This window comes from Entelurus aequoreus, linkage group LG01, assembly GCF_033978785.1.
Source record: "Entelurus aequoreus isolate RoL-2023_Sb linkage group LG01, RoL_Eaeq_v1.1, whole genome shotgun sequence".
In the NCBI taxonomy this organism is placed as follows: Eukaryota; Metazoa; Chordata; class Actinopteri; order Syngnathiformes; family Syngnathidae; genus Entelurus; species Entelurus aequoreus.
Genome location: NC_084731.1, coordinates 70622742 through 70646201, shown reverse-complemented (window position 1 = coordinate 70646201; position 23460 = coordinate 70622742). Strand labels below are relative to the sequence as shown.

General features: G+C 40.4%; 1 protein-coding gene across 2 annotated transcripts in view; it reads left to right on the top strand.

The window, feature by feature from the left end:
- Positions 1 to 6581: 6581 nt before the first annotated feature.
- Positions 6582 to 23460, top strand: part of mtor (mechanistic target of rapamycin kinase) — a 361262-nt gene continuing 344383 nt past the window's right edge. The window contains exons 1-4 of one of the 2 annotated variants that reach the window (XM_062057517.1): positions 6582 to 6735; positions 18757 to 18899; positions 19852 to 19960; positions 21906 to 22138. In XM_062057517.1, the coding sequence (XP_061913501.1) occupies positions 18771 to 18899; positions 19852 to 19960; positions 21906 to 22138 (471 nt within the window). In that variant the 5' untranslated portion in view covers positions 6582 to 6735; positions 18757 to 18770. The remainder of the gene's footprint in view (positions 6736 to 18756; positions 18900 to 19851; positions 19961 to 21905; positions 22139 to 23460) is intronic. The other variant, XM_062057510.1, reaches the window with a different exon arrangement.

Below are 23460 nucleotides of genomic sequence, written 5' to 3'. Positions count from 1 at the left end.
TGTAGTATGGGTGGTTACGCTGTCACTGTCCTGCTGGACACAGGAGCCAATGTGAGCCTAATTGACCGCACGTGGAAGAACAAGTATCTGCCTAGCCAAGATATTCGACCTCTCTGTGAGCTACTGGACAATGAGCTGAATGTTTCGGCAGTCACGGGTGATGACGTGCCTTACGACGGATGGGTTGAAGTGGTGGTAAACCTGCAAGGTAATGATGATCCAGACTTATCCATCCGTGTACCCTTCCTAGTGAGTTGCCTGAAACTAGACAGACCATTAGTTGGTTTTAAAGTAATCCAAGAACTCATTAAGAGTAATGAAGGCCGGCCTAAACTCATGTCCATTCTGTCTAACCTCCTTGCGGGTGCCATGGAGATTGATGATGTTAGTGCTGGGGCCATAGTGAGTTTTATTCGGACTCAGAACTCCCCAAAAGAGGAACATGCTGCTGTAAAAGTGGGTTTCAAAGAGGTCACAATTTGTTCAGGTCAGGTAGTTCACGTTAAGTGCAGGGTTCCAGCAAATATTAACCCCTCAGAGTCATTTGTGTTGTTTGAACCCAACCTTGACAGTGTACAGCTGGAGTCATTGAGCATTGGAGCAGGCTTAATGGAGATTCACCAGACAGACAGGTGTTTCATTAAAGTGCCAGTGTCAAACCACTCCCAACATGATGTGACCTTGCCAAGCTTCACAGTCCTAGGCAGCATTGAGCCCATTGACAAAGTCATAGAGACAGACAGTCCCCACAGTGACCATAAGAGTATTCATGTTAACACTGTTGACTCCTCACCTCCCCCCAATTCTAATCAGGTCCCACCCACTGCAGACCTGTGGCACCCACCAGTGGATGTCAGTCATCTGACAGATGATCAACAAGAGGAAGTGAAACAAATGTTGATGGAGGAATCAGGAGCTTTTGCTCGCAATGATGGTGACATTGGGGACATCCCAAGCCTCCATATGACCATCAGTCTAAAAGATGACATTCCAGTCCAAAAAACATATTCATCCATTCCCAAACCACTCTATCAAGAGGTCAAACAGTACATCCAAGAGCTGCTTGCAAAAGGCTGGATTGTCAAGTCAAAATCACCCTTTGCAGCACCTGTTGTCTGTGTCAGAAAACGTGATGGATCTCTAAGACTGTGTATTGATTACAGGCAGTTGAACCAGAAAACAGTGCCAGATCGCCACCCACTGCCTCGCATCCAGGATCTCTTGGACACTCTGGGCGGCCACAGCTGGTTCACCATTCTTGACCAAGGCAAAGCCTATCATCAGGGCTACATAGCTGAAGGATCCCGCCACATGACAGCCTTCATATCGCCTTGGGGTCTATATGAGTGGGTGAGAATACCGTTTGGTCTCAGCAATGCCCCTGCTGCTTTCCAACGCAGCATGGAGGAGATGCTTGTCACCTTGCGTGACGACTGCTGTATTCCTTATCTTGACGACATCCTCTGCTACTCCAAGTCCTTTGCTGATCATGTCGATGCAGTGCGTCATGTCCTAAGAGCCCTGCAACGTCATGGAGTTAAGCTGCGACCCACAAAATGTGAGTTGTTCAAGCCAGAGGTCAGGTATGTGGGGAGGTTAGTGTCAGCTAATGGGGTGAGAATAGACCCAAAAGACATAGAGGCTGTAATGTCACTGAGGGAGAAAAGACCCACTACAGTGGGGGATGTCCGTAAACTGTTAGGTTTTCTGAGTTACTATAGGATGTACATTCAAGATTTCTCCCGCATCGCTAAGCCAATATATGGGCTGCTACAAGTGAAAGGAAATCCTGATGCAACACAGGGGAAGATAAAGAAAGGTAAAGGAGCACAGTTGCCTTCAAAGACCCCCATACAGTGGACTGATTGTCACCAGACCATCTTCGAGCAGCTCATTGACGTCCTGTCACACCCACCTACACTAGCGTACCCTGACTTTGAACTGCCCTTTACGCTGCACACAGACGCCTGTCAGCAGGGACTCTGTGCAGTCTTGTACCAGCGACAGAGTGGAAAGCTGAAAGTCATTGCATATGGTTCAAGGACATTGACCCCCGCTGAAAAGAACTATAACTTTCACTCTGGAAAGCTGGAGTTCTTAGCCTTAAAGTGGGCGGTATGTCAAAAATTCAGGGATTATCTGTTTTACGCCCCATCCTTCACAGTGTATACAGACAATAATCCACTAACATATGTGATGAGTACTGCAAAGCTGAACGCCACAGACTACAGATGGGTTGGAGAGCTTGCTGACTTCAGATTCAACCTAAAGTATAGGCCAGGAAAAGTCAATATGGATGCTGACACACTGTCTCGTCTCCCACTGGACATAAACAGTTATGTTGAGGAGTGTACTGAAGAGCTCGACAGAGATGCAATACATGCTACTTGGGAAGGAAGTGAGGCTGCAAAAAGGTATGACATCGCCTATGTTGCTTCTCTTAACCTGGCCCAAAGTTCAGAGTCTCAAGTTAAGTCCCCAGTACCGACCATCAGCCAAAGTGAACTAATCAGATCTCAGAGGCAGGATGCAGCCATCAGTGAGATAATCAAGCTGTAACAGACAAAGACAGCACTGACAAATGAGGACAGGAAGAAAGCAGGTGGCCCTGTGAAAAGACTCATGCATGAGTGGGGTAAACTGTATATGGAATGTGGCCTACTGTACAGGAGTGCAGGGGGTCGACAGCAGCTTGTCCTACCTTCAGAATATCGGCCCCTTGTATCGAAGCATCTCCATGATGACATGGCTCATCTAGGATCAGAGAGAGTCATTGGGCTGGCAAGAGATCGTTTCTATTGGCCCTTCATGAAAAAGGACATTGAGGTTTATGTCACAAAACAGTGCCCCTGTATCAAGAAAAAGAAACCTGTGGTCCATGATAGAGCACCAATGGGCAGTATCACGACCAATGCACCACTTGAGCTTGTGTCTATCGATTACATGCACTTAGAGCAAAGCAAGGGTGGATACGAATACATCTTAGTAGTCATAGACCACTTCACCAGATTTGCCCAAGCATATCCAACACGAAACAAGTCAGGCAGAACAGCTGCAGAGAAAATATTTAATGACTTCATCCCTCGGTTTGGTTTTTTATCCAAATTGCACCATGATCAAGGCAGAGAGTTCGAGAACTCCCTGTTTAAGACCCTTCAGCAACTGTCTGGGGTGGGACACTCCAGGACAACCCCGTACCATCCACAGGGAAACCCTGCCGAGAGATTAAATCGGACGTTGCTTCAGATGTTGAGAACACTGCAAGAGGAGAAAAGGAGCAACTGGAAGGATCATTTACCACAGGTGGTGCACGCACACAACTGCACTAGACACGAGGCCACAGGTTTCTCACCCCACTACCTCATGTTTGGGCGCCACCCCCGCCTCCCTGTTGATCTGCTCTTTGGTCTGTCCTCTGAAGAGGAGGGTGAAACACCCCAAGGGTACGCTGACAAATGGGCTGTGAGAATGAAAGAGGCCTACCGCATTGCATCTGAGAACAGTCAGGAGTTCAGTGCACGAGGCAAGAGACAATATGACCTTCATGTGAAGGGGATTGTTCTACAGCCTGGTGACAGGGTTTTAGTTCGCAACATGAGTGAGAGAGGAGGCCCAGGAAAGCTCAGGTCCTACTGGGAACAAACTGTAAACATTGTTAAGGAACAAATAAATGACAGCCCTGTTTACAAAGTGTCTCCAGAGACAGGTGGTGGCAAAGTCCGTACTCTACATAGGAATCTCCTCCACCTTGTGAATGACTTACCTGTGAGTGTGGCTGAACAGTCAAAGAACCAAGCACCGACTAAAGAGAGACAAAAGAATAGGAGTCAGGTTGAAAGGAATGCAGAGAGAGAGACATTTCAAAGCAGTGCTTCATCTGACTCTGATGAAGATGGCCCAAGACCACAGTACTGGCTCAGAGTATCAAGGCCAGCCGAGTCACAAAGGTCAAATATAACAACCACCCATGTGCCTCAAAGAAACCATGTTACTTCTCCATCCTTACATGAACAAGCAAGGCTGACCACACAAGCAGTAGAGCACAGACAGCCTCCTAGCTTTACAGCAGAGGAACCTGAACTGATGGAGCAAGAACAATACAGTGAACACGAATTTGAACAGAATGCTGAAAATGAACATTGCCAAGCCAGGTATGACACTAACCAGGACAGTTCTACTTCCCCTCAGTGTGGTTCAGTCAGGAGACCAGTGCGAGACAGGAGACCACCCAGATCACTGACTTACGAGTCTCTTGGTCAGCCATCTTACCAGTCAATTGGGTCAGTCAACAATATTGGACTTTGTGGGCCACAGACATTGCCAGCATGGGGAATACAGTCAGGCCCAACACCACATTACCCAACCTATCCCACACTATACCCAACACTGCCATACACTGTCATGATGCCATACATTGTCCCTTCCTTTGCATACTAACATAGAAGATTTGATTTGAAAAAAAAAGTGTATTGAAAAGAGTATTTTGTTTTGAATGCCGGGAGTCATTTTCTTTGTCGGGGAGCGTGTGACCCACCCATAATGTGTCACATTTTTGTGTTGATTTATTTATTTTATTTTATGGTTTGAATTCGTTTTTGGAGCTGTCATTCCACATTCATTACTATTCACATTGTTCAGTAGGGGGCAGTAGGGCGTTTCTTCCCAATTGAATGCGATCACCTGCAGACCAGAAGCTTTGTCATTCTGATGAGAGCGACCAGTCTGTAAACATCTGAAACGTTCTGTGTGATTTTTCCTCCTGTATAACAGGTTAGTTTTGGTGAATTAAATCACTGAATAATATCCATGTGATCTTTATAAGTTTAAGTATACATTCTGATGGTGGAGCCTAACTCTAAAGTGTTTGTGAGTTGTAGTTTGTATTTGTGAATGAATCCAGTGCACAGCTGCAGTAATCAATACAAAATGGCGACGTGAGTGCGCAATGTTTATATAGGAACTTCTGATCCTAATTCAGACTCCCAAATTAGAGCTCCCGTTTTCTTATTGATTTTATAATGTATTTTCGTGTAATGTGTGTGTTCTGAAAGAGGTTTTACATGCTATTTTGTTGTGTTTAGACATGGTTATATAAGTTAAGCTCTCAGGAATGGTCAATGAATATTTCAAGTACAGTAACTTAAAGCTGCTATTATAAGAAGAACAATATGAAGAAAAGTAAAGTATTTAAATGAATGTTGCTAAATTGTGAATTAAGTTAAAGGTGAATATTCCTGAGAAAGACAAGACAGTGAAATAATGTCTTATTGGGCACAATATTGTATGTTTTGGAGTGATGATGTGGATATTTAAAAAATATATTGTAAAGGCATACAGTATTGTTATGGTAATTATTACTCCAGTGATACAGTAACGGTTTAATGATAGTTTATTGAGTGTTTTGATGAACATAGAGGTGAAGATAAAGTAAAATACATTGACATGATAATACAAAGTGACAAAATATATGGGAAATGAAGTGAATTGTGGATTTGTAATTTCTGTTAATAAATTCTGATGAGAGCGACCAGTCTGTAAACATCTGAAACGTTCTGTGTGATTTTTCCTCCTGTATAACAGGACATTATTATCTGACTGCTTGTCCTGGCTACCTGGGACCTGCAACATAAATAATAATCAAATGTAAATAATGAAATGTATATACTTGTTCTTATGCTTTCTGAACTCACTATGTTCACTGCTCGCTGTACATATCCTACCAAGTCAGACCTACACTGTTTCAATGTCCATTTCTCTGATGATATAATTGTTGATGACTGATGTGTTGATATCAACCAAACCTAACCTCCCCGCCCCACCCCCTCCACATCCCACCCCCCGGATTGTAAATAATGTAAATAATTCAATGTATATACTCTGATGATTAACTTGTGTGATGACTGTATTATGCTGATAGTATATATTTGTACCATGAATTGAGTTACGTGGACACCGACTTAAACAAGTTGAAAAACTTATTCGGGTGTTACCATATAGTGGTCAATTGTACGGAATATGTACTGTACTGTACAATCTACTAATAAAAGTTTAAATCAATCAATCAAAGGAAGAAGACATTATTACTAGAATGAGATTAGGACATACATATCTAAGTAGTTCATTGAAATTGATAGGGAAACATAATACAGGACTGTGTGACTGTTGCCATCAGATAGAAAGTGTAGGACATGTTTTACTACATTGTAGGAAATACAATAGAGAAAGGGAAATACTGGAAAGTAAGTTAGCGAAAGAGAAGATTAGGTTAGCAGTGGAAGATGTTTTAGGATTGCACTCAGAACACATAGGTTATAAAGCATTATACACATTTTTAAAAACACTGGGGTTAAATAAAATAAAATAGAGTAGGGATCCACCTCGGTCCACACTCCATTTCAGTAGATGACGGTAATGCACACCAGAAGGTTGCTTGCCAACCGCCATTAAACAAAAGAAGAAGAAGAAGAAGCAGAAGCTGCACAGTGGGAGCTGTCACGCCAATTTTTTTCCCATTACAAAAACCTTCCTAGCCCCCATTTACTTCCGGGGTCATTTCCCCCTACGTCATTTCCTCGTACTTACGTCATTTCGTCACAGACCTGCAGGACCGCCTCTTCCGTAACAACATTAGCTCGCTAACCTTGTGCTCCTTCTTATCGGCGTTTTTTCGTGCCATGAGGAATATTCTGCAACGTTGCGACACGTAATAGGCGGCTTGTACATCCCCGCCAGCACGTAAGTAAACAACAACACGCGCTCTTAGTTGTCTGCTACTTGGGCTAATGTAGCTTGTGGCTAGCACTAGCTGGACGTTAGCTTAGCATGAAGAGCTAACCAGCTAATATTAATAATAATAATATTTATAATAATATCTATACATATATATATATATATATATATATATATATAAATAAATATATATATATATATATATATATATATATATATATATATATATATATATATATATATATATAATTAGAGATGTCCGATATACCGATATTTGGGCAGCTCTTAATTACCGATTCCGATATCAACCGATACCGATATATACAGTCGTGGCATTAACACGTTATTATTCATAATTTAGTTGTAATGCCCCGCTGGATGCATTAAACAATGTAACAAGGTTTTCCAAAATAAATCAACTCAAGTTATGGAAAAAAGTGCCAACATGGCACTGCCATATTTATTATTGAAGTCACAAAGTGCATTATATTTTTTTAACATGCCTCAAAACAGCAGCTCTGAATTTGGGACATGCTCTCCATGAGAGATGAGGTGGGCGGGTTTGGGGGGGGGGGGGGGGGTTTATTGTAGCATCCCGGAAGAGTTAGTGCTGCAAGGGGTTCTGGGTATTTGTTCTGTTGTGTTTATGTTGAGTTACGGTGCGGATGTTCTCCCGAAATGTGTTTGTCATTCTTGTTTGGTGTGGGTTCACAGTGTGGCGCATATTTGTAACAGTGTTAAAGTTGTTTATACGGCCACCCTCAGTGTGACCTGAATGGCTGTTGACAAAGTATGATTTGCATTCACTTGTGTGTATGTGAAAAGCCGTATATATTATGTGACTGGGCCGGCACGCCACAGCCGTGCCTTTAAGGTTTGATGGCGCTCTGTATTTCTCCCTACGTCCGTGTACACAGCGGCATTTTAAAAGTCATACATTTTACTTTTTGAAACAGATACCGATAATTTTCGATATTACATTTTATAGCATTTATCAGTCGATAATTTCGGTAGCCCGATATTATCGGACATCTCTAATAATAATAATAATAAAAGAGCTAACTTGCCATATATGTTGTATTTATCTGGCTCTAAATTACATTAGGCGTGTCCAAAGTGTGGCCCGGGAACCGTTTGTGGCTCGCAACTATTTCTTCAAATGTCCGCAGCACATTCTAAACATACTATTACCAAAAAAAAAGTGGAGTAAAAGACAAAACAGGTGAAAACTTTGCAATGTTGACTGTAATTAAAGTTAAAGTACCACTGATAGTCACACACACACTAGGTGTGATGAAATTACCCTCTGCATTTGACCCATCTCCTTGTTCCGCCCCCTGGGAGGTGAGGGGAGTAGCGAGCAGCAGCGGTGGCCACGGCCGGGAATAATTTTTTGGCGATTTAACCCCCAATTCCAACCCTTGATGCTGAGTGCCAAGCAGGGAGGCCATTTTTATAGTCTTTGGTGTGAATAAATAATGACACAACGCTTCTTTTAAAACTGTCATTGTTCATGAAATGATGAATAAAAATCAACGTTGTTATGATTTATTGACCAAATCCATGCTTCAGTTACATAAATACAACCTTATAATACACAGATAGCTCTGAAGTCCTTCCAGAGACTTAATCGTTGAAAGTAAAAATGTGTATATATGACAAGTGTTGGCGTTAACACACTTTTTGTGTCTTTTTACGCATTGAAATCAGAAAGGACGCGAATTTCCGGAAGTCTGGGACGCAGATTTTTTTTTTTACCGACCGGTTTGCTTGTTTTTTTTAAATCGATTATCACTTTCCGCCGGTGTTCTGTTTATATTTGTCGGGTCAAATTAATTATTGGTTGACTTCAAAGTAATGCACTTTACAAAACAATTTCTTAAAATTTGATTCGCCGAAAGTTTTATCAGCCCTCGAATTTCACCGCGGCATTTGCTGCGACCGCCCTCGTCATTTGCCATACTGCCCCAAAAATTTACCAACATTTGCGGCAAGAACATGCCGTGACCGCCCTTGACTTTTACTTGTTAATGGACAAGGGATGTAACAATAAACGGTATAATGATAATTTGTGATAATTCCCAACGGTTAGTAATACCGTCTCATTTTTAAATGACCGTAAAACCGTCATTTATTGATGCATTTTCGGCAAGACGAAGTCAGGCGCATGCGCACTAGCGGCGTTTGGCTTGATAATCATGGCGGACCAACTACACGGACTTTGCTGCGGAGGTTTCCCCTCAGAGTAAACGGAGCCAAGTGCTTGGTTTAACCTCATTTTCCCTCGCTTCCTGCCGTGCTTTTAACAGCGCACTGCTGTGTTTAGATGGAGACAGGTGTGGACAATGTTGGAGACACTTGTCCCCACACTAAAAGTATACAGCAAAGGAGAAAACCGTTTGATGTTTTGCAGCAGGCGATGTGTCGTGAACGTTGTCACAAATTGTTTATAAAGTCTTTACTTTGTTTACTGGGATGTTCACTCCTCCTTTATTTAACTGCACACTGTATCAGTGATCAAATAACATTAATACTAGCTAAAATGTTTTGTCATCTCATCGAATTGCACACAGGCTGTGCAGATTGTTTATTCGATGTGTGAGGTATCACTGCGGGGTTTTTTGTTGTTGGCCAAACTGTTGTACTGAAACACTAGGGAGGCGTTGGAGAAGAACAACGCTTGTTTATTAGACTTCATCTTCATTAGCCAAACTGCTTTGTGTTCAAAAAGTAAACACCAGGTTGTGTTTACATTAATTGTTTTTTTTCATGTCACTTCAAAAATCATTCATGTGACATAATTTTGTTAATGTGTTATTGTGTATAGTTAATTCCGATACGACATATTTCTGCTCAAACTCATATTGTATCTCTCATCTACATGATGTACATAACTTAAAATAAAAATTCTCTCTATGAAAATGTAAAAATAGAGATAAAGGCATCATGTAATGACAAAAAGCTGACAAGTTGATGTTATTAAAGAATACAAAAACTTAATACCTGTCTATAAATATATGGATAATGTTTATCTATTGTCATTTTATTAGACATTACAAATGACATGATGGTATTACGTTCACACACTGCTTTACCTAACAATCAGTAATCATGATTTCAATATTGATGACAATAATCTTAGTTATTACCTTGGTCATAATTGGCAGCCCTAGATCTCATACATGAACACTATATATATATATATATATATATATATATATATATATATATATATATATATATATATATATATATATATATATATATATATATATATATATATATATATATTTATGTATATATATATATATATATATACATATATATATATATATATATACATATATATATATATATATATATATATATATATATATAAAGACAAACATTATTTTCTTTCGAGGCAGGATATATATATATATATATATATATATATATATATATATATATATACATATATATATATATATATATATATATATATATACATATATATATATATATATATATATATATATATATACACATACATATATATTATATTAGGGCTAGGCCAGGGGTCGGCAACCTTTACCACTCAAAGAGCCATTTTGACCAGTTTCACAAATTAAAGAAAACAATGGGAGCCACAAAACTCTTTTGAAATATAAAATGATATAACACTGCATACAAAGTTTTTTTTGCTTTGTGCTATGTATAAACCAGGGGTTTCAAACACGCGGCGAGTTTTATATGAATGGAGCTTGACAGCGTCATACTTGCCAACCCTCCCGATTTTACCGGGAGATCCTCGAAATTCAAGTCCATTTTTCTCTCGATTGTCTGCTGATTTACACCCATACAACAACAATAATAAGGGCGTACCGTGATGACAACCAGCATGCCAGCAGTAGAGGTACCGTATTTTCCGCACCATAAGCCGCACCTAAAAACCACAATTTTTGTCAAAAGCAGACAGTGCGGCTAATAACCCGGTGCGCCTTATATATGGATTAATATTCATATTTATTTTCATAAGGTTTAGGTCTCGCAACTACGGTAAACAGCCGCCATCTTTTTTCCCCGTAAAAGAGGAAGCGCTTCTTCTTCTACGGTAAGCAACCGCCCCCATAGAAGAGGAAGCGCTTCTTCTTCTACTGTAAGCAACCGCCAAGGTGAGCACCCGCCCCCGTAGAAGAAGAAGCTCGCGGATATTTAATTTCATTTGTGTGTTTCTGTAAAGACAAAAAAATGTCTCCTCCTAAGAGACACGCGTACAAGGTTCCACTGACTTTTGATATTCATGTGAACCGCACTGTGGATACAACGGGAACATGTACGGTGAATATTCGCACCACAGGGAATGAGAAGTCGTCCTACTGTGGTTCTAGCTTGCCATGCTAACGGCCAGAAACTTCCACCCACGGTGATATTCAAAAGGAAGACCTTGCCAAAAGAGAACTTTCCAGCCGGCGTCATCATAAAAGCTAACTCGAAGGGATGGATGGATGAAGAAAAGATGAGCGAGTGGTTGATAGACGTTTATGCGAAGACACCGGGTGACTTTTTTCACGCAGCGCCGTCCCTGTTGATCTATGACTGCATGCGCGTCCACATCATCGATGGTGTCAAAAAACAAGTGAAGCACACCGAAGAAGAAGAATTCGAGGGATTTGTAGATGAGTAATAACTTAAGAAAGTGAGCTTTAAATGTTTATTTTGTGTGTTGTGTGACACTAACGTATGAGCAACGTTGAGTTATTGATGTTGCTATTGCTCTGCACTATTTTGAGTGTTACTATTTTTGTGATTGCACATTTGCACATTACATTTTGGGAGTGAACAGAGTTGTTAGAACGCTGGTTTGTAATATATTATTAAAGTTTGACTGACCTATCTGACTGTTTTGTTGACATTCCCTTTAGCGTAGCGTAGGTGCGGCTAATAGCACGGGGCGGCTAATAGGTAAACAAAGTTTTGAAATATGCCGTTCATTAAACGTGCGGCTAATAACACGGGGCGCCTTATGGTGCGGAAAATACGGTACATGTTGTATACAGCGTCTGCTTGCACACGTAAGTGACAGCAAGGCATTCTTGGTCCACAGCCATACAGGTTACACTGACGGTTGTGATATAAACAACTTTAACACTCTTACTAATACAAACCCTGTTTCCATATGAGTTGGGAAATTGTGTTAGATGTCAATATAAACGGAATACAAGGATTTGCAAATCCTTTTCAACCCATATTCAATTGAATGCACTACAAAGACAAGATATTTGATGTTCAAACTCATAAACTTTTTTTTTTTTGCAAATAATAATTAACTTAGAATTTCATGGCTGCAACATGTGCCAAAGTAGTTGGGAAAGGGCATGTTCACCACTGTGTTACATGGCCTTTCCTTTTAACAACACTCAGTAAACGTTTGGGAACTGAGGACACACATTTTTAAGCTTCTCAGGTGGAATTCTTTCCCATTCTTGCTTGATGTACAGCTTAAGTTGTTCAACAGTCCGGGGGTCTCCGTTGTGGTATTTTAGGCTTCATAATGCGCCACACATTTTCAATGGGAGACAGGTCTGGACTACAGGCAGGCCAGTCTAGTACCCGCACTCTTTTACTATGAAGCCACGTTGATGTAACACGTGGCTTGGCATTGTCTTAATGAAATAAGCAGGGGCGTCCATGATAACGTTGCTTGGATGGCAACATATGTTGCTCCAAAATCTGTATGTACCTTTCAGCATTAATGGCGCCTTCACAGATGTGTAAGTTACCCATGTCTTGGGCACTAATACACCCCCATACCATCACAGATGCTGGCTTTTCAACTTTGCGCCTATAACGCATATGGTTCTTTTCCCCTTTGGTCCGGAGGACACGACGTCCACAGTTTCCAAAAACAATTTGAAATGTGGACTCGTCAGACCACAGAACACTTTTCCACTTTGTATCAGTCCATCTTAGATGAGCTCAGGCCCAGCGAAGCCGACACCGTTTCTGGGTGTTGTTGATAAACGGTTTTCGCCTTGCATAGGAGAGTTTTAACTTGCACTTACAGATGTAGCGACCAACTGTAGTTACTGACAGTGGGTTTCTGAAGTGTTCCTGAGCCCATGTGGTGATATCCTTTACACACTGATGTCGCTTGTTGATGCAGTACAGCCTGAGGGATCGAAGGTCACAGGTTTAGCTGCTTACATGCAGTGATTTCACCAGATTCTCTGAACCCTTTGATGATATTACGGACCGTAGATGGTGAAATCCCTAAATTCCTTGCAATAGCTGGTAGAGAAAGGTTTTTCTTAAACTGTTCAACAATTTGCTCGTGCACTTGTTGACAAAGTGGTGACCCTCGCCCCATCCTTGTTTGTGAATGACTGAGCATTTCATGGAATCTACTTTTATACCCAATCATGGCACCCACCTGTTCCCAATTTGCCTGTTCACCTGTGGGATGTTCCAAATAAGTGTTTGATGAGCATTCCTCAACTTTATCAGTATTTATTGCCACCTTTCCCAACTTCTTTGTCATGTGTTGCTGGCATTAAATTCTAAAGTTAATCATTATTTGCACAAAAAAAATGTTTATCAGTTTGAACATCAAATATGTTGTCTTTGTAGCATATTCAACTGAATATGGGTTGAAAATGATTTGCAAATCATTGTATTCCGTTTATATTTACATCTACATAAACACAACAGAACAAATACCCAGAATCCCATGCATCCCTAACTCTTCCTGGCTACATTATACACCCCCGTACCACCAAACCCCGCCCACCTCAACCAACGCACGGAGGGCAGGTGGGGGGGTTGATGTGTGGGGGGGTTTGGTGGTAGCGGGGGTGTATAATGTAGCCTGGAAGAGTTAGGGATGCATGGGATTCTGGGTATTTGTTCTGTTGTGTTTATGTTGTGTTACAGTGCGGATGTTCTCCCGAAATGTGTTTGTCATTCTTGTTTGGTGTGGGTTCACAGTGTGGCGCATATTAGTAAGAGTGTTAAAGTTGTTTATATCTCCACCGTCAGTGTAACCTGTATGGCTGTGGACCAAGTATGCCTTGCTGTCACTTACGTGCGCAGGCAGAAGCTGCATTCAACATGTACCTGGACTGGCACGCTTTTACTGCTGGTTGTAGAGGGCGCTAAATGCTTTTTAATTTTCCTGAGGGAACTCTCCTGAAGGAATCAATAAAGTATCTATCTATCTATCTATCTATCTATCTATCTATCTATCTATCTATCTATCTATCTATCTATCTATCTATCTATCTATCTATCTATCTATCTATCTATCTATCTATCTATCTATCTATCTATCTATCTATCTATCTATCTATCTATCTATCTATCTATCTATCTATCTATCTATCTATCTATCACAATATGCCCTTATTATTGTAGATAGGGTGAAAATCGGAGAAACAATATGCCCTTATTATTGTAGATAGGGTGAAAATCGGAGAAACAATATGCCCTTATTATTGTAGATAGGGTGAAAATCGGAGAAACAATATGCCCTTATTATTGTAGATAGGGTGAAAATCGGAGAAAAATTGCCCCGGGAGATTACAGGGAGAGGCACTGAAATCCGGAAGTCTCCCGGGTAAATCGGGAGGGTCGGCAAGTATGCAGCTGAGCCGCATCAGAGTGGTCAAAGAGCCGCATGCGGCTCCGGAGCCGCGGGTTGCCGACCCCTGGGCTAGGCGATATAGACGAAAAAGTATATCTCGATATATTTGTACTTAAACTCGATATTCGATATTTATCTCGATATTATTTTCAAATAAAGATATTAATTTTTGAGCGATATTCAGTGAAATTTAAGTGAATGACAACTGTACTGTAAACACTTTTATTAACCGAGTTAGTCAAGATGGGTATTAACAGTACATAAAATAAACTGTTTAAGTAGCACAGAATTACATTACATAAATAAAATAGAAAAATATTATTTCTATGTAAAATAAATAACAGCTATAAATAATACAAAATGTATCAAACTCAGATAAAAAAATCATTTGCAGGCAGGCACTTTAAAAAAAAAAATTGTTTCAAAAGACAAAAAAGGAAAATAGAAAAACAAAGCGTTTTTCTTTTTTGGTGTTGGAAAAAAAACAATAATAAAAAACGGTTTGTTTTCCATTTATATTTTATAAAAGAAAATAATCCCCAGTCAACAGAAACGGTAAAACAGACCAAAGCAGTTTTTTTTTCATAGTCTGACACCGGAAGTTTTATCTTCAAAGTAAAAGCGGAGACAATTACTACGGTCCTGGACCTTCCGTTCATTCCCCCTCCAACCCCGAAACACAAACGTAAAAAAACAAAATCAGGGGCGTTTTTCGATTTTTATTATAAATGGCAGATTTTAAAACAAACAAAAAAAGGGTTGATTTTTATTAAAATATTGACATAAAATTTGATTTTGTGCTGTGTCTCCTTTTTATGGATTTTTATTTTTCCATATAAACACAAAAATCCAATTTATGTTCATCCAAATAGCGTGGTTATCTGTGTGATGACAAATTTAACTGGAAGCAGTATTTTAGCTTTTTCTTCGCGTTAAGCATGTTTTGAGCATAACTGTAACATTTTTATTCAGCAGGAGTCCTATTGTCCTTTTAAAAAAGTGTCAGTTGCAGACTGGCACTTTGTGATTTACCTTCCTGCTTCCATGACCCGCCCTATCTTGCCTCTGATTGGCCTGTCCCTAACCAATCGTAACTCATAATAGTAAACAACCAACCAATCATGGATGTTCTTATACGTGCTTGCACGTCTTGGAAGGAGGAAGGGGAGGGGTTTAGTAGCCCGGGAGAGGGAGGGGGAGAACAAGGAACACAAAAAATAAGCTGCGTTTGGTCATTTTAACGTGAAATCAATATCGATATTAGGATATTTTCTTCATTCATATCTTGTTTAAAAATATATCGATATATATTACAAACTCCATATATCACCCAGCCCTAATACTTTTACAAAAAAAAGTGGAATAAAAAGGTGAAATGTCACAATAAAACTTTGCAATGTTGACTCTAATTAAAACTGTCATTGTTAAATAAATAAATGATAAATGGGTTGTACTTGTATAGCGCTTTTCTACCTTCAAGGTACTCAAAGCGCTTTGACAGTATTTCCACATTTACCCATTCACACACACATTCACACACTGATGGCGGGAGCTGCCATGCAAGGCGCTACCAGCAGCCATCAGAGGCAAAGGGTGAAGTGTCTTGCCCAAGGACACAACGGACGTGACTAGGAAGGTAGAAGGTGGGAATTGAACCCCAGTAACCAGCAACACTCCGATTGCTGGCACAGCCACTCTACCAACTTCGCCACGCCGTCCCTGTTCATGAAATAATAATGAATCAAAATGTTGTTTTGACTTATTGACCAATTCAATGCTTCAATTACTTTGCATCAAATATTCCACTTTGAAACATTTTGCCTGGAAAATATTGCATATTTTGTGTGTTTGCCATATAGAAAAAACATGATACAACAAGAAAATATAAAATCTCATAATACACAGATAGATTTGAAGTTTGTTGAAAGTAAAAATTTATATATATAACTTATTTTGTACACTTTTATGAGTGGGTCTTTTTAGAATCCCCGAAATTTTAGTGGGATTGTTTTTTTTTATATAACTATTATTGCTCAAAAAATAATGAATTAAAACCAAGTTTTATGAATTATTATGTTGAAGAGGTTTATTATTCGTTTCTACTTCACATCAATATTCCACTTTAAAAATGTATTTTGGGGAAAATATTGCATATTTTGTGTGTTTGCCATAAAAAAACTTTTTCAAAAAGGGCATAAAACAAACAAAAAATATATATATATACCGGTATATTTATATATATAGTCCACTGATAGATAGTTGTTATAGAGATTTAAGTGTTGAGGGACGGCGTGGCGCCGTTGGGAGAGTGGCCGTGCCAGCAACCTGTGGGTTCCTGTTCAATCCCCACCTTCTACCAACCTTGTCACGTCCGTTGTGTCCTTGAGCAAGACACCTCACCTTTGCTCTTGATGGGTCGTGGTTAGGGCCTTGCATGGCAGCTCCTGCCATCAGTGTGTAAATGTGTGTGTGAATGGGTGAATGTGGAAATAGTGTCAAAGTGCTTTGAGTTCCTTGAAAGTAGAAAAGCGCTATAAGAGTATAACCAATTTATCATTTATCATTTAATGGCCTACTGAAACCCACTACTACCGACCACGCAGTCTGATAGTTTATATATCAATGATGAAATCTTAACATTGCAACACATGCCAATACGGCCGGGTTAACTTATAAAGTGCAATTTAAAATTTCCCGCCACACTACAGGTTAAAAACGTTTTATTATGCTGACGTATGCGTGTGACGTCACGAGGGCAAGGGAAGCCCGTAGAAAAAGCTCTGTTTTCATTTCATAATTCCACAGTATTCTGGATATCTGTGTTTGTGAATCTTTTGCAATTTGTTTAATGAACAATGGAGGCTGCACAGAAGAACGTTGTAGGTGGGATCAGTGTATTAGCGGCTGGCTGTAGCAACACAACAAGGACTACTTACCCTGATAGCAGACGCCTAGCCGATGCTAGCCGCCAAACCCACGGATGAAGTCCTTCGTCGCGCCGTCGATCGCTGGAACGCAGGTGAGCACGGCTGTTGAGTAGCAGATGAGGGCTGGCTGGCGTAGGTGGAGCGCTAATGTTTTTATCATAGCTCTGTGAGGTCCGGTTGCTAAGTTAGCCTTAGCCTCGTTAGCAACAGCATTGTTAAGCTTTACCAGGCTGAGAATTATTAACCGTGTAGTTACATGTCCATGGTTTAATAGTATTGTTGATCTTCTGTCTATCCTTCCAGTCAGGGATGTATGTATTTTGTTTCTATCTGCATTTGAGAACGATGCTATCACGTTAGCTCAGTAGCTAAGTGTGTCACCGATGTATTGTCGTGGAGATAAAAGTCACTGTGAATGTCCATTTCGCGTGCTCGACTCTCATTTTCAAGAGGATATAGTATCCGAGGTGGTTTAAAATACAAATCCGTGATCCACAATAGAAAAAGGAGAGAGTGTGGAATCCAATGAGCCAGCTTGTACCTAAGTTACGGTCAGAGCAAAAAAAGATACGTCCTGCACTGCCTCTAGTTCTTCACTCTAATGTTCCGCATCCACAAATCTTTCATCCTCGCTCAAATGAATGGGGTAATCGTCGCTTTGTCGCTCCGAATCTCTCTCGCTCCATTGTAAACAAAGGAAAATTGTGAGGAATATTACCTCCTGTGACGTCACGCTACTTCCGGTACAGGCAAGGCTTTTTTATCAGCGAGCAAAAGTTGCGAACTTTATCGTCGATTTTCTCTACTAAATCCTTTCAGCAAAAATATGGCAATATCGCGAAATGATCAAGTATGACACATAGAATGGATCTGCTATTCCCGTTTAAATAAACAAAAATCATTTCAGTAGGCCTTTAAAGTAAAAAAAAATGTATGACTTATTTTTATCACTTTTATGAGTGGGGTCCATTTGGATCCTCAAGAATTTTAGTGGGATTTATTTTAAACTGTCATTGCTCAAAAATAATAATGAATCAAAATCATTGTTCTTATGAAGTATTGACCTATTGTATTTACGGCTTCAATTACTTCATATCAAATATTCCACTTAAAAATATTTTTGGGGAAAATGTTTCATATTTTGTGTCACATTGACACAAAAACGAGATAAATATGCGTTTATTAAGTATCTGTGTTCGTGTGGACATGGCCTTAACGAGGAAAAATGCCGTAAAAAACAAAACGTATTGACGCCTCGAGGCAGCAAAAATTCCTCGAATATATTTTGTAATCGAATTACTCGAGTTACTCGAGTAATCGTTTCAGCTGTAATATATATATATATATATATATATATATATATATACATACATATATATATATATGTGTGTGTGTGTGTTGTGTGTGTTTTTATTTTTTTTTGCAAGTGCAGGTTATTTGTAGGGAGACTTGTTGCTCATGTTTGTGTGCATTTTGCAGACCAGGCCATCCAGATGGTGATCATGTCTGGCACAACCACTGTGCTGCAGCAGTTTGGCAGCGGGCTCAAGAGTCGAAACGAAGACACCCGGGCAAAGTCTGCCAAAGACCTGCAGCACTATGTGACCACCGAGCTGAGAGAGGTAAATACACAGCGCATGCTCTGTAATTTCCATATTGCGGTCAACAACAGAGATGTGACGGCTCTTGTAAGTGAACAGTGACAATCCATTCCCAGTTGTGAGTCATTCGTTTGGGAGCCCTTTTTTATGCACAAGCACATTCAGCGTAGGTAATTGCCCACTCTGCACTTTGGCAACAGGACTAGAAACTGAGTCTGAGTTAAAGGAAACTTAGCCGCATTTGGATTAACGTTTTTTGCAAATAAAATGTATATATTATTCCATATAAAATTATATAAATATATGCATATATTTTTTTATCATTTAAAAAAAGAAAATTATGTATTTATTTTGTACCATCACACGAACATACAAGCTTTGTTAGACAAGATTATAGACTGTATTGGACAATATAGTTTACATACAAAATGTCCATTTCCATTTATTACAAGTAATAAGAAAACGTGAATGCCTAACTTACCTATCAAGGAGGAAGTTAGCAAGTTTGGTGTCAGATGAAAAAATCTTCTCCGCTTTCAATGGTCTCCATCTTTCAAAGGCATCCCGATACAAATCCTGGTTTTGTTCCTGGCTTTGTCATGAATAAGTTGAATGGTAACTTTTAGATTTACTGAGGTCTGACATGTTTAGTAACTTTACCAGTGGCAGTAGCCAGACCAAGATGGCGGTACGTGACTGGCAACCTGGATGTGACATACTCACGGACTTTCTACATGGTCAAACGGTAGAGGGCGGGGGATCGAAATAAAAACAATGACAAGATTTCGGGGCTATAAATCTAATTTTGAAATGATCATATCCCGGCTGAACTACTGTTATCAATTATAGAGGTATTGGAAAATAAAATGATTTATTAATGCCTTTTGACAAATCAGGGCCATTTAATGATGACTTGACATGAAGTTATTACATATGGCTCTTTTTAAGCTCTTATTTTGTTTTTTGTCCACAGTTAGGTCAAGATGAGATCACTGCCTTCTACGATGCCTTGAATCACCAAATATTCGAGCTGGTCTCCAGCTCTGACGTCAACGAGAAGAAAGGAGGGATTCTCGCCATAGGTAAGCATGCATGCACGTCTCTTTCCTGCCAAATGTACGACACTTCCTGAATGCGGTCTTTGCGCGAAAAGAGGCCATCCCTAAGGCTGGGCGATTAAACGATGTGTATCGCGATAGACACCTAGTCGAAAAAATGCTTTCGAGAAATTGTTCGATAATTGTTTTCCCTTGGTGGGAAGAAAGTGGAAGTATGGAAGCAAGGTTGGTTGCATGAACAAAGGCACTCGCAAGAGCGCTAATACCACACCACCACGCTCACCCTTTAGAGCACAGCAGTAACTTCCTGCCACTAAACCTGTAGAAAATAGTTCTTCTCAGGTTTTTCTATGTTTACATTTTCACACTTTGCACTACCATATTATCCCGACTATAAAGCGCACCGGTATATAAGTCACACCTATAAAATGTTAGAAGAAAAAACATTTTCCATATATTATTAGCACCGGACTATAAGCCGCATATATATACGTTGTGAAATGAGTTATTTACACAGAAATGTAAAACCTAATTGTTCCCAAACAATGTCTGTAACACGGCAGTAAAATGGCTGGTCAAACAAAACAGAAGTCATGGTCATGGACCCACTAGCTGCGCAAGCTAGCTCTCCAATTAGCTAAAAAGACTCAATAACTCCACAGTCACGTTTTGGTGAATTTACTAAGGAATTTGTGAAACTGATACAATACAAAAATAATGCCATTGTAAGTTAATGATACTAACACAGACACTCATAAACCTGTTGGCATATTAGCTAATGCTAACAACGCTAGCTTGATTACATTACAATAGCATGTTTAAATATGCATGAAAACACTCCTACACACATCACCACTGGGACACTTAAGTAAGTATGAATTGTTTTACTTATATTGTAAAACTCACAAAGGTTACTTGAAGTGATAAATGAAGTATCCATACGAGTAGAAACGTTATAGATGGAACGGCACCTGTACGATAGCACATACAAATATGCATGAAAACACTCTAACAGACATCACATATGGGACGCTTCAGTAAGTAAGAATTGTTTTAGTTACATTGTGAAACGTACGAGTGTTGCTTGGCGTGATGAATGAAGAATCCATACGAGTACAACCGTTATGAATGGAACGGCACCTGTACTTCCGTTTGGAAGCTCAGTCTAAACAGAAAGGCTATGCAGCACCAAAAGATGGCGCCAAAGCACAAACAATAACACACCTTTTCAGTGCATTTGCTATTTTTTTTCTTAAACCACACACTAGGGCCAATTTAGTGTTGCCAGTCAACCTATCCCCAGGTGCATGTTTTTGGGGGTGGGAGGACGCCGGGGTACCCGGAGGGAACCCACGCAGTCACGGGAAGAACATGCAAACTTCACACAGAAAGATCCCGAGCCCAGGATCGAACCCAGGATCTTCGTATCTGTGATGAGGTGGCGACTTGTCCAGGGTGTACCCTGCCTTCCGCCCAAAGCAGCTGAGATAGGCTCCAGCTCTCCCCGCGACCCCGAACGGGACAAGCGGTAGAAAATGGATGGATGGCATTTAGCGAAGTTAAATCCATAAATTAGCCGCATTATTTTATAAGCCGCAAGGTTCAAAGCGTTGGGAAAAATTAGCGGCTTACAGTTCTGAATTGACAGCATTTGTTGGAGTCTGTCATGGTGCGTATTTGGTGCTTCTTCCTGTTGGCCCTCGCTCATAAACAGGCGCTAATGAGTGTAGCGTAAGTGGCGTAACTTCACAACACACTTCCGGCTTTGCCCGAGAAAAAAAACGTAGCCGAAATGGTCCACTTTGTTGCTATATTTTAGCGAGTACAGCTATGTATCAAAAGGGAGAGAGGGGTGTATCCTGCCTTTCACCGCTGCAGTCTGCATTTCAACTTTGACCCAGAAAGGAGGAAAGAAATAAGTCTTCATGATACTTCATGTCAAGTGTATTCATGCCTGTCTTTCCCGTAGTGAGTCTGATCGGAGTGGAGGGAGGAAGCACCAACAAGATCAGCCGCTTCGCCAACTACCTGCGGTACCTTCTCCCCTGCGGCGACACGGTGGTGATGGAGATGGCCTCCAAAGCCGTGGGCCACCTGTCCATGGCGGGCGACAACTTCACCTCCGAGTATGTGGAGTTTGAGGTGAAGCGGGCGCTGGAGTGGCTGGGAGCTGACAGGAACGAAGGCAGACGCCACGCCGCTGTGAGTCGCAGTTATGTTGCAGCCTTTTTCCAAAAAGGAATACATTCATTTTTGTCCTCAAAAATGTACACACAATACCCCACAATGACAATGTGAAAAGGTTTTTAAAAAGAAAAAGTTTTACAAATTTGAATACTTTCAGAATGCACTGCGCTTCCTTTCATTTAAAAGAACAAAGTTTATTATATTTCCTCAAATACTGCTTCCTGCTTGAATAGACACATATCTACACCTGGCCTTTAATAAACACATTTTAGCTGTCGACAAAGGTGAAGAATAACAATGATGAAGATATTGGTAAAATTAGGGGTGTCATGATACAGCTTTTTTTACTTCCGATACGATACTGATATTGGAGCCTTGATTATTTTGATCCGATACGGTATTAGCAGGAATCTCACATACTTTTATTATTTTGTCGCGTGTCAAAGAGATTTGATCAAGTGAAATGAGTCAAACAGACAACACAAACCTATTTATTATAAGCTGCCTGGAATTGACTTATGCTGTCTTTAAGTTGTAGTGGAGTGGTATTTTAATTATTTTTTGGGGCGACACCCATTGGTCACACTTAGAGATGTCCGATAAATGCTTTAAAATGTAATATCGGAAATTATCGGTATTGGTTTCAAAAAGTAAAATTAATGACTTTTTAAAACGCCGCTGTGCGGAGCGGTACATATCCCAGTCAGCAGCCCCTCCCCTCTCCCCTCTCCCACAAACAACACAGGAGTTGACGACTGCAGCATGAGAGGTTTACTGGCGACGCTTGATGACCTCATCAAACTGCCGCGAGCGCAGCATAACGACAACAAGAGTGTGTTGTCGCCGGTGCTGTAGCCGTGGCTAACAAGCCAACAAGCTCGGTGACTGACTAACGACACCATGTCTATGGTTTGGGATTATTTTAAAGTGTGTCTGACGGATAAAAAACTGGCAATTTGCAATGACTGCAAAAAGTTGGTTATGCGAGGAGGAACCAAGACGTCTTCCTTTAATACGAGCAATTTGATCTCCCACCTCTTCAAGAATCATAAGGAGATACACGATGAATACAAGCGGAAGATGGATGAAAAGCAAACACTGAAAAAAAGTAGTACCACACAGTTGTCGCCGAGAAAAAACAAAAATACAACAAAAACCACCCCAAGGCGAAAGCCCACGTTGTGGTCAGGGACAACGCACGCAGTATGGCAAAAGCTACGGTGGAGTTTGATGTGGCTAGTCTGCCCTGCATGGCGCACACTTTGCAGCTTGCAGTGAACGGACGTGCCCTGTCTCAACGCAGCATTTCAGAAGCTCTGGCTGACTGGTAGGCCACT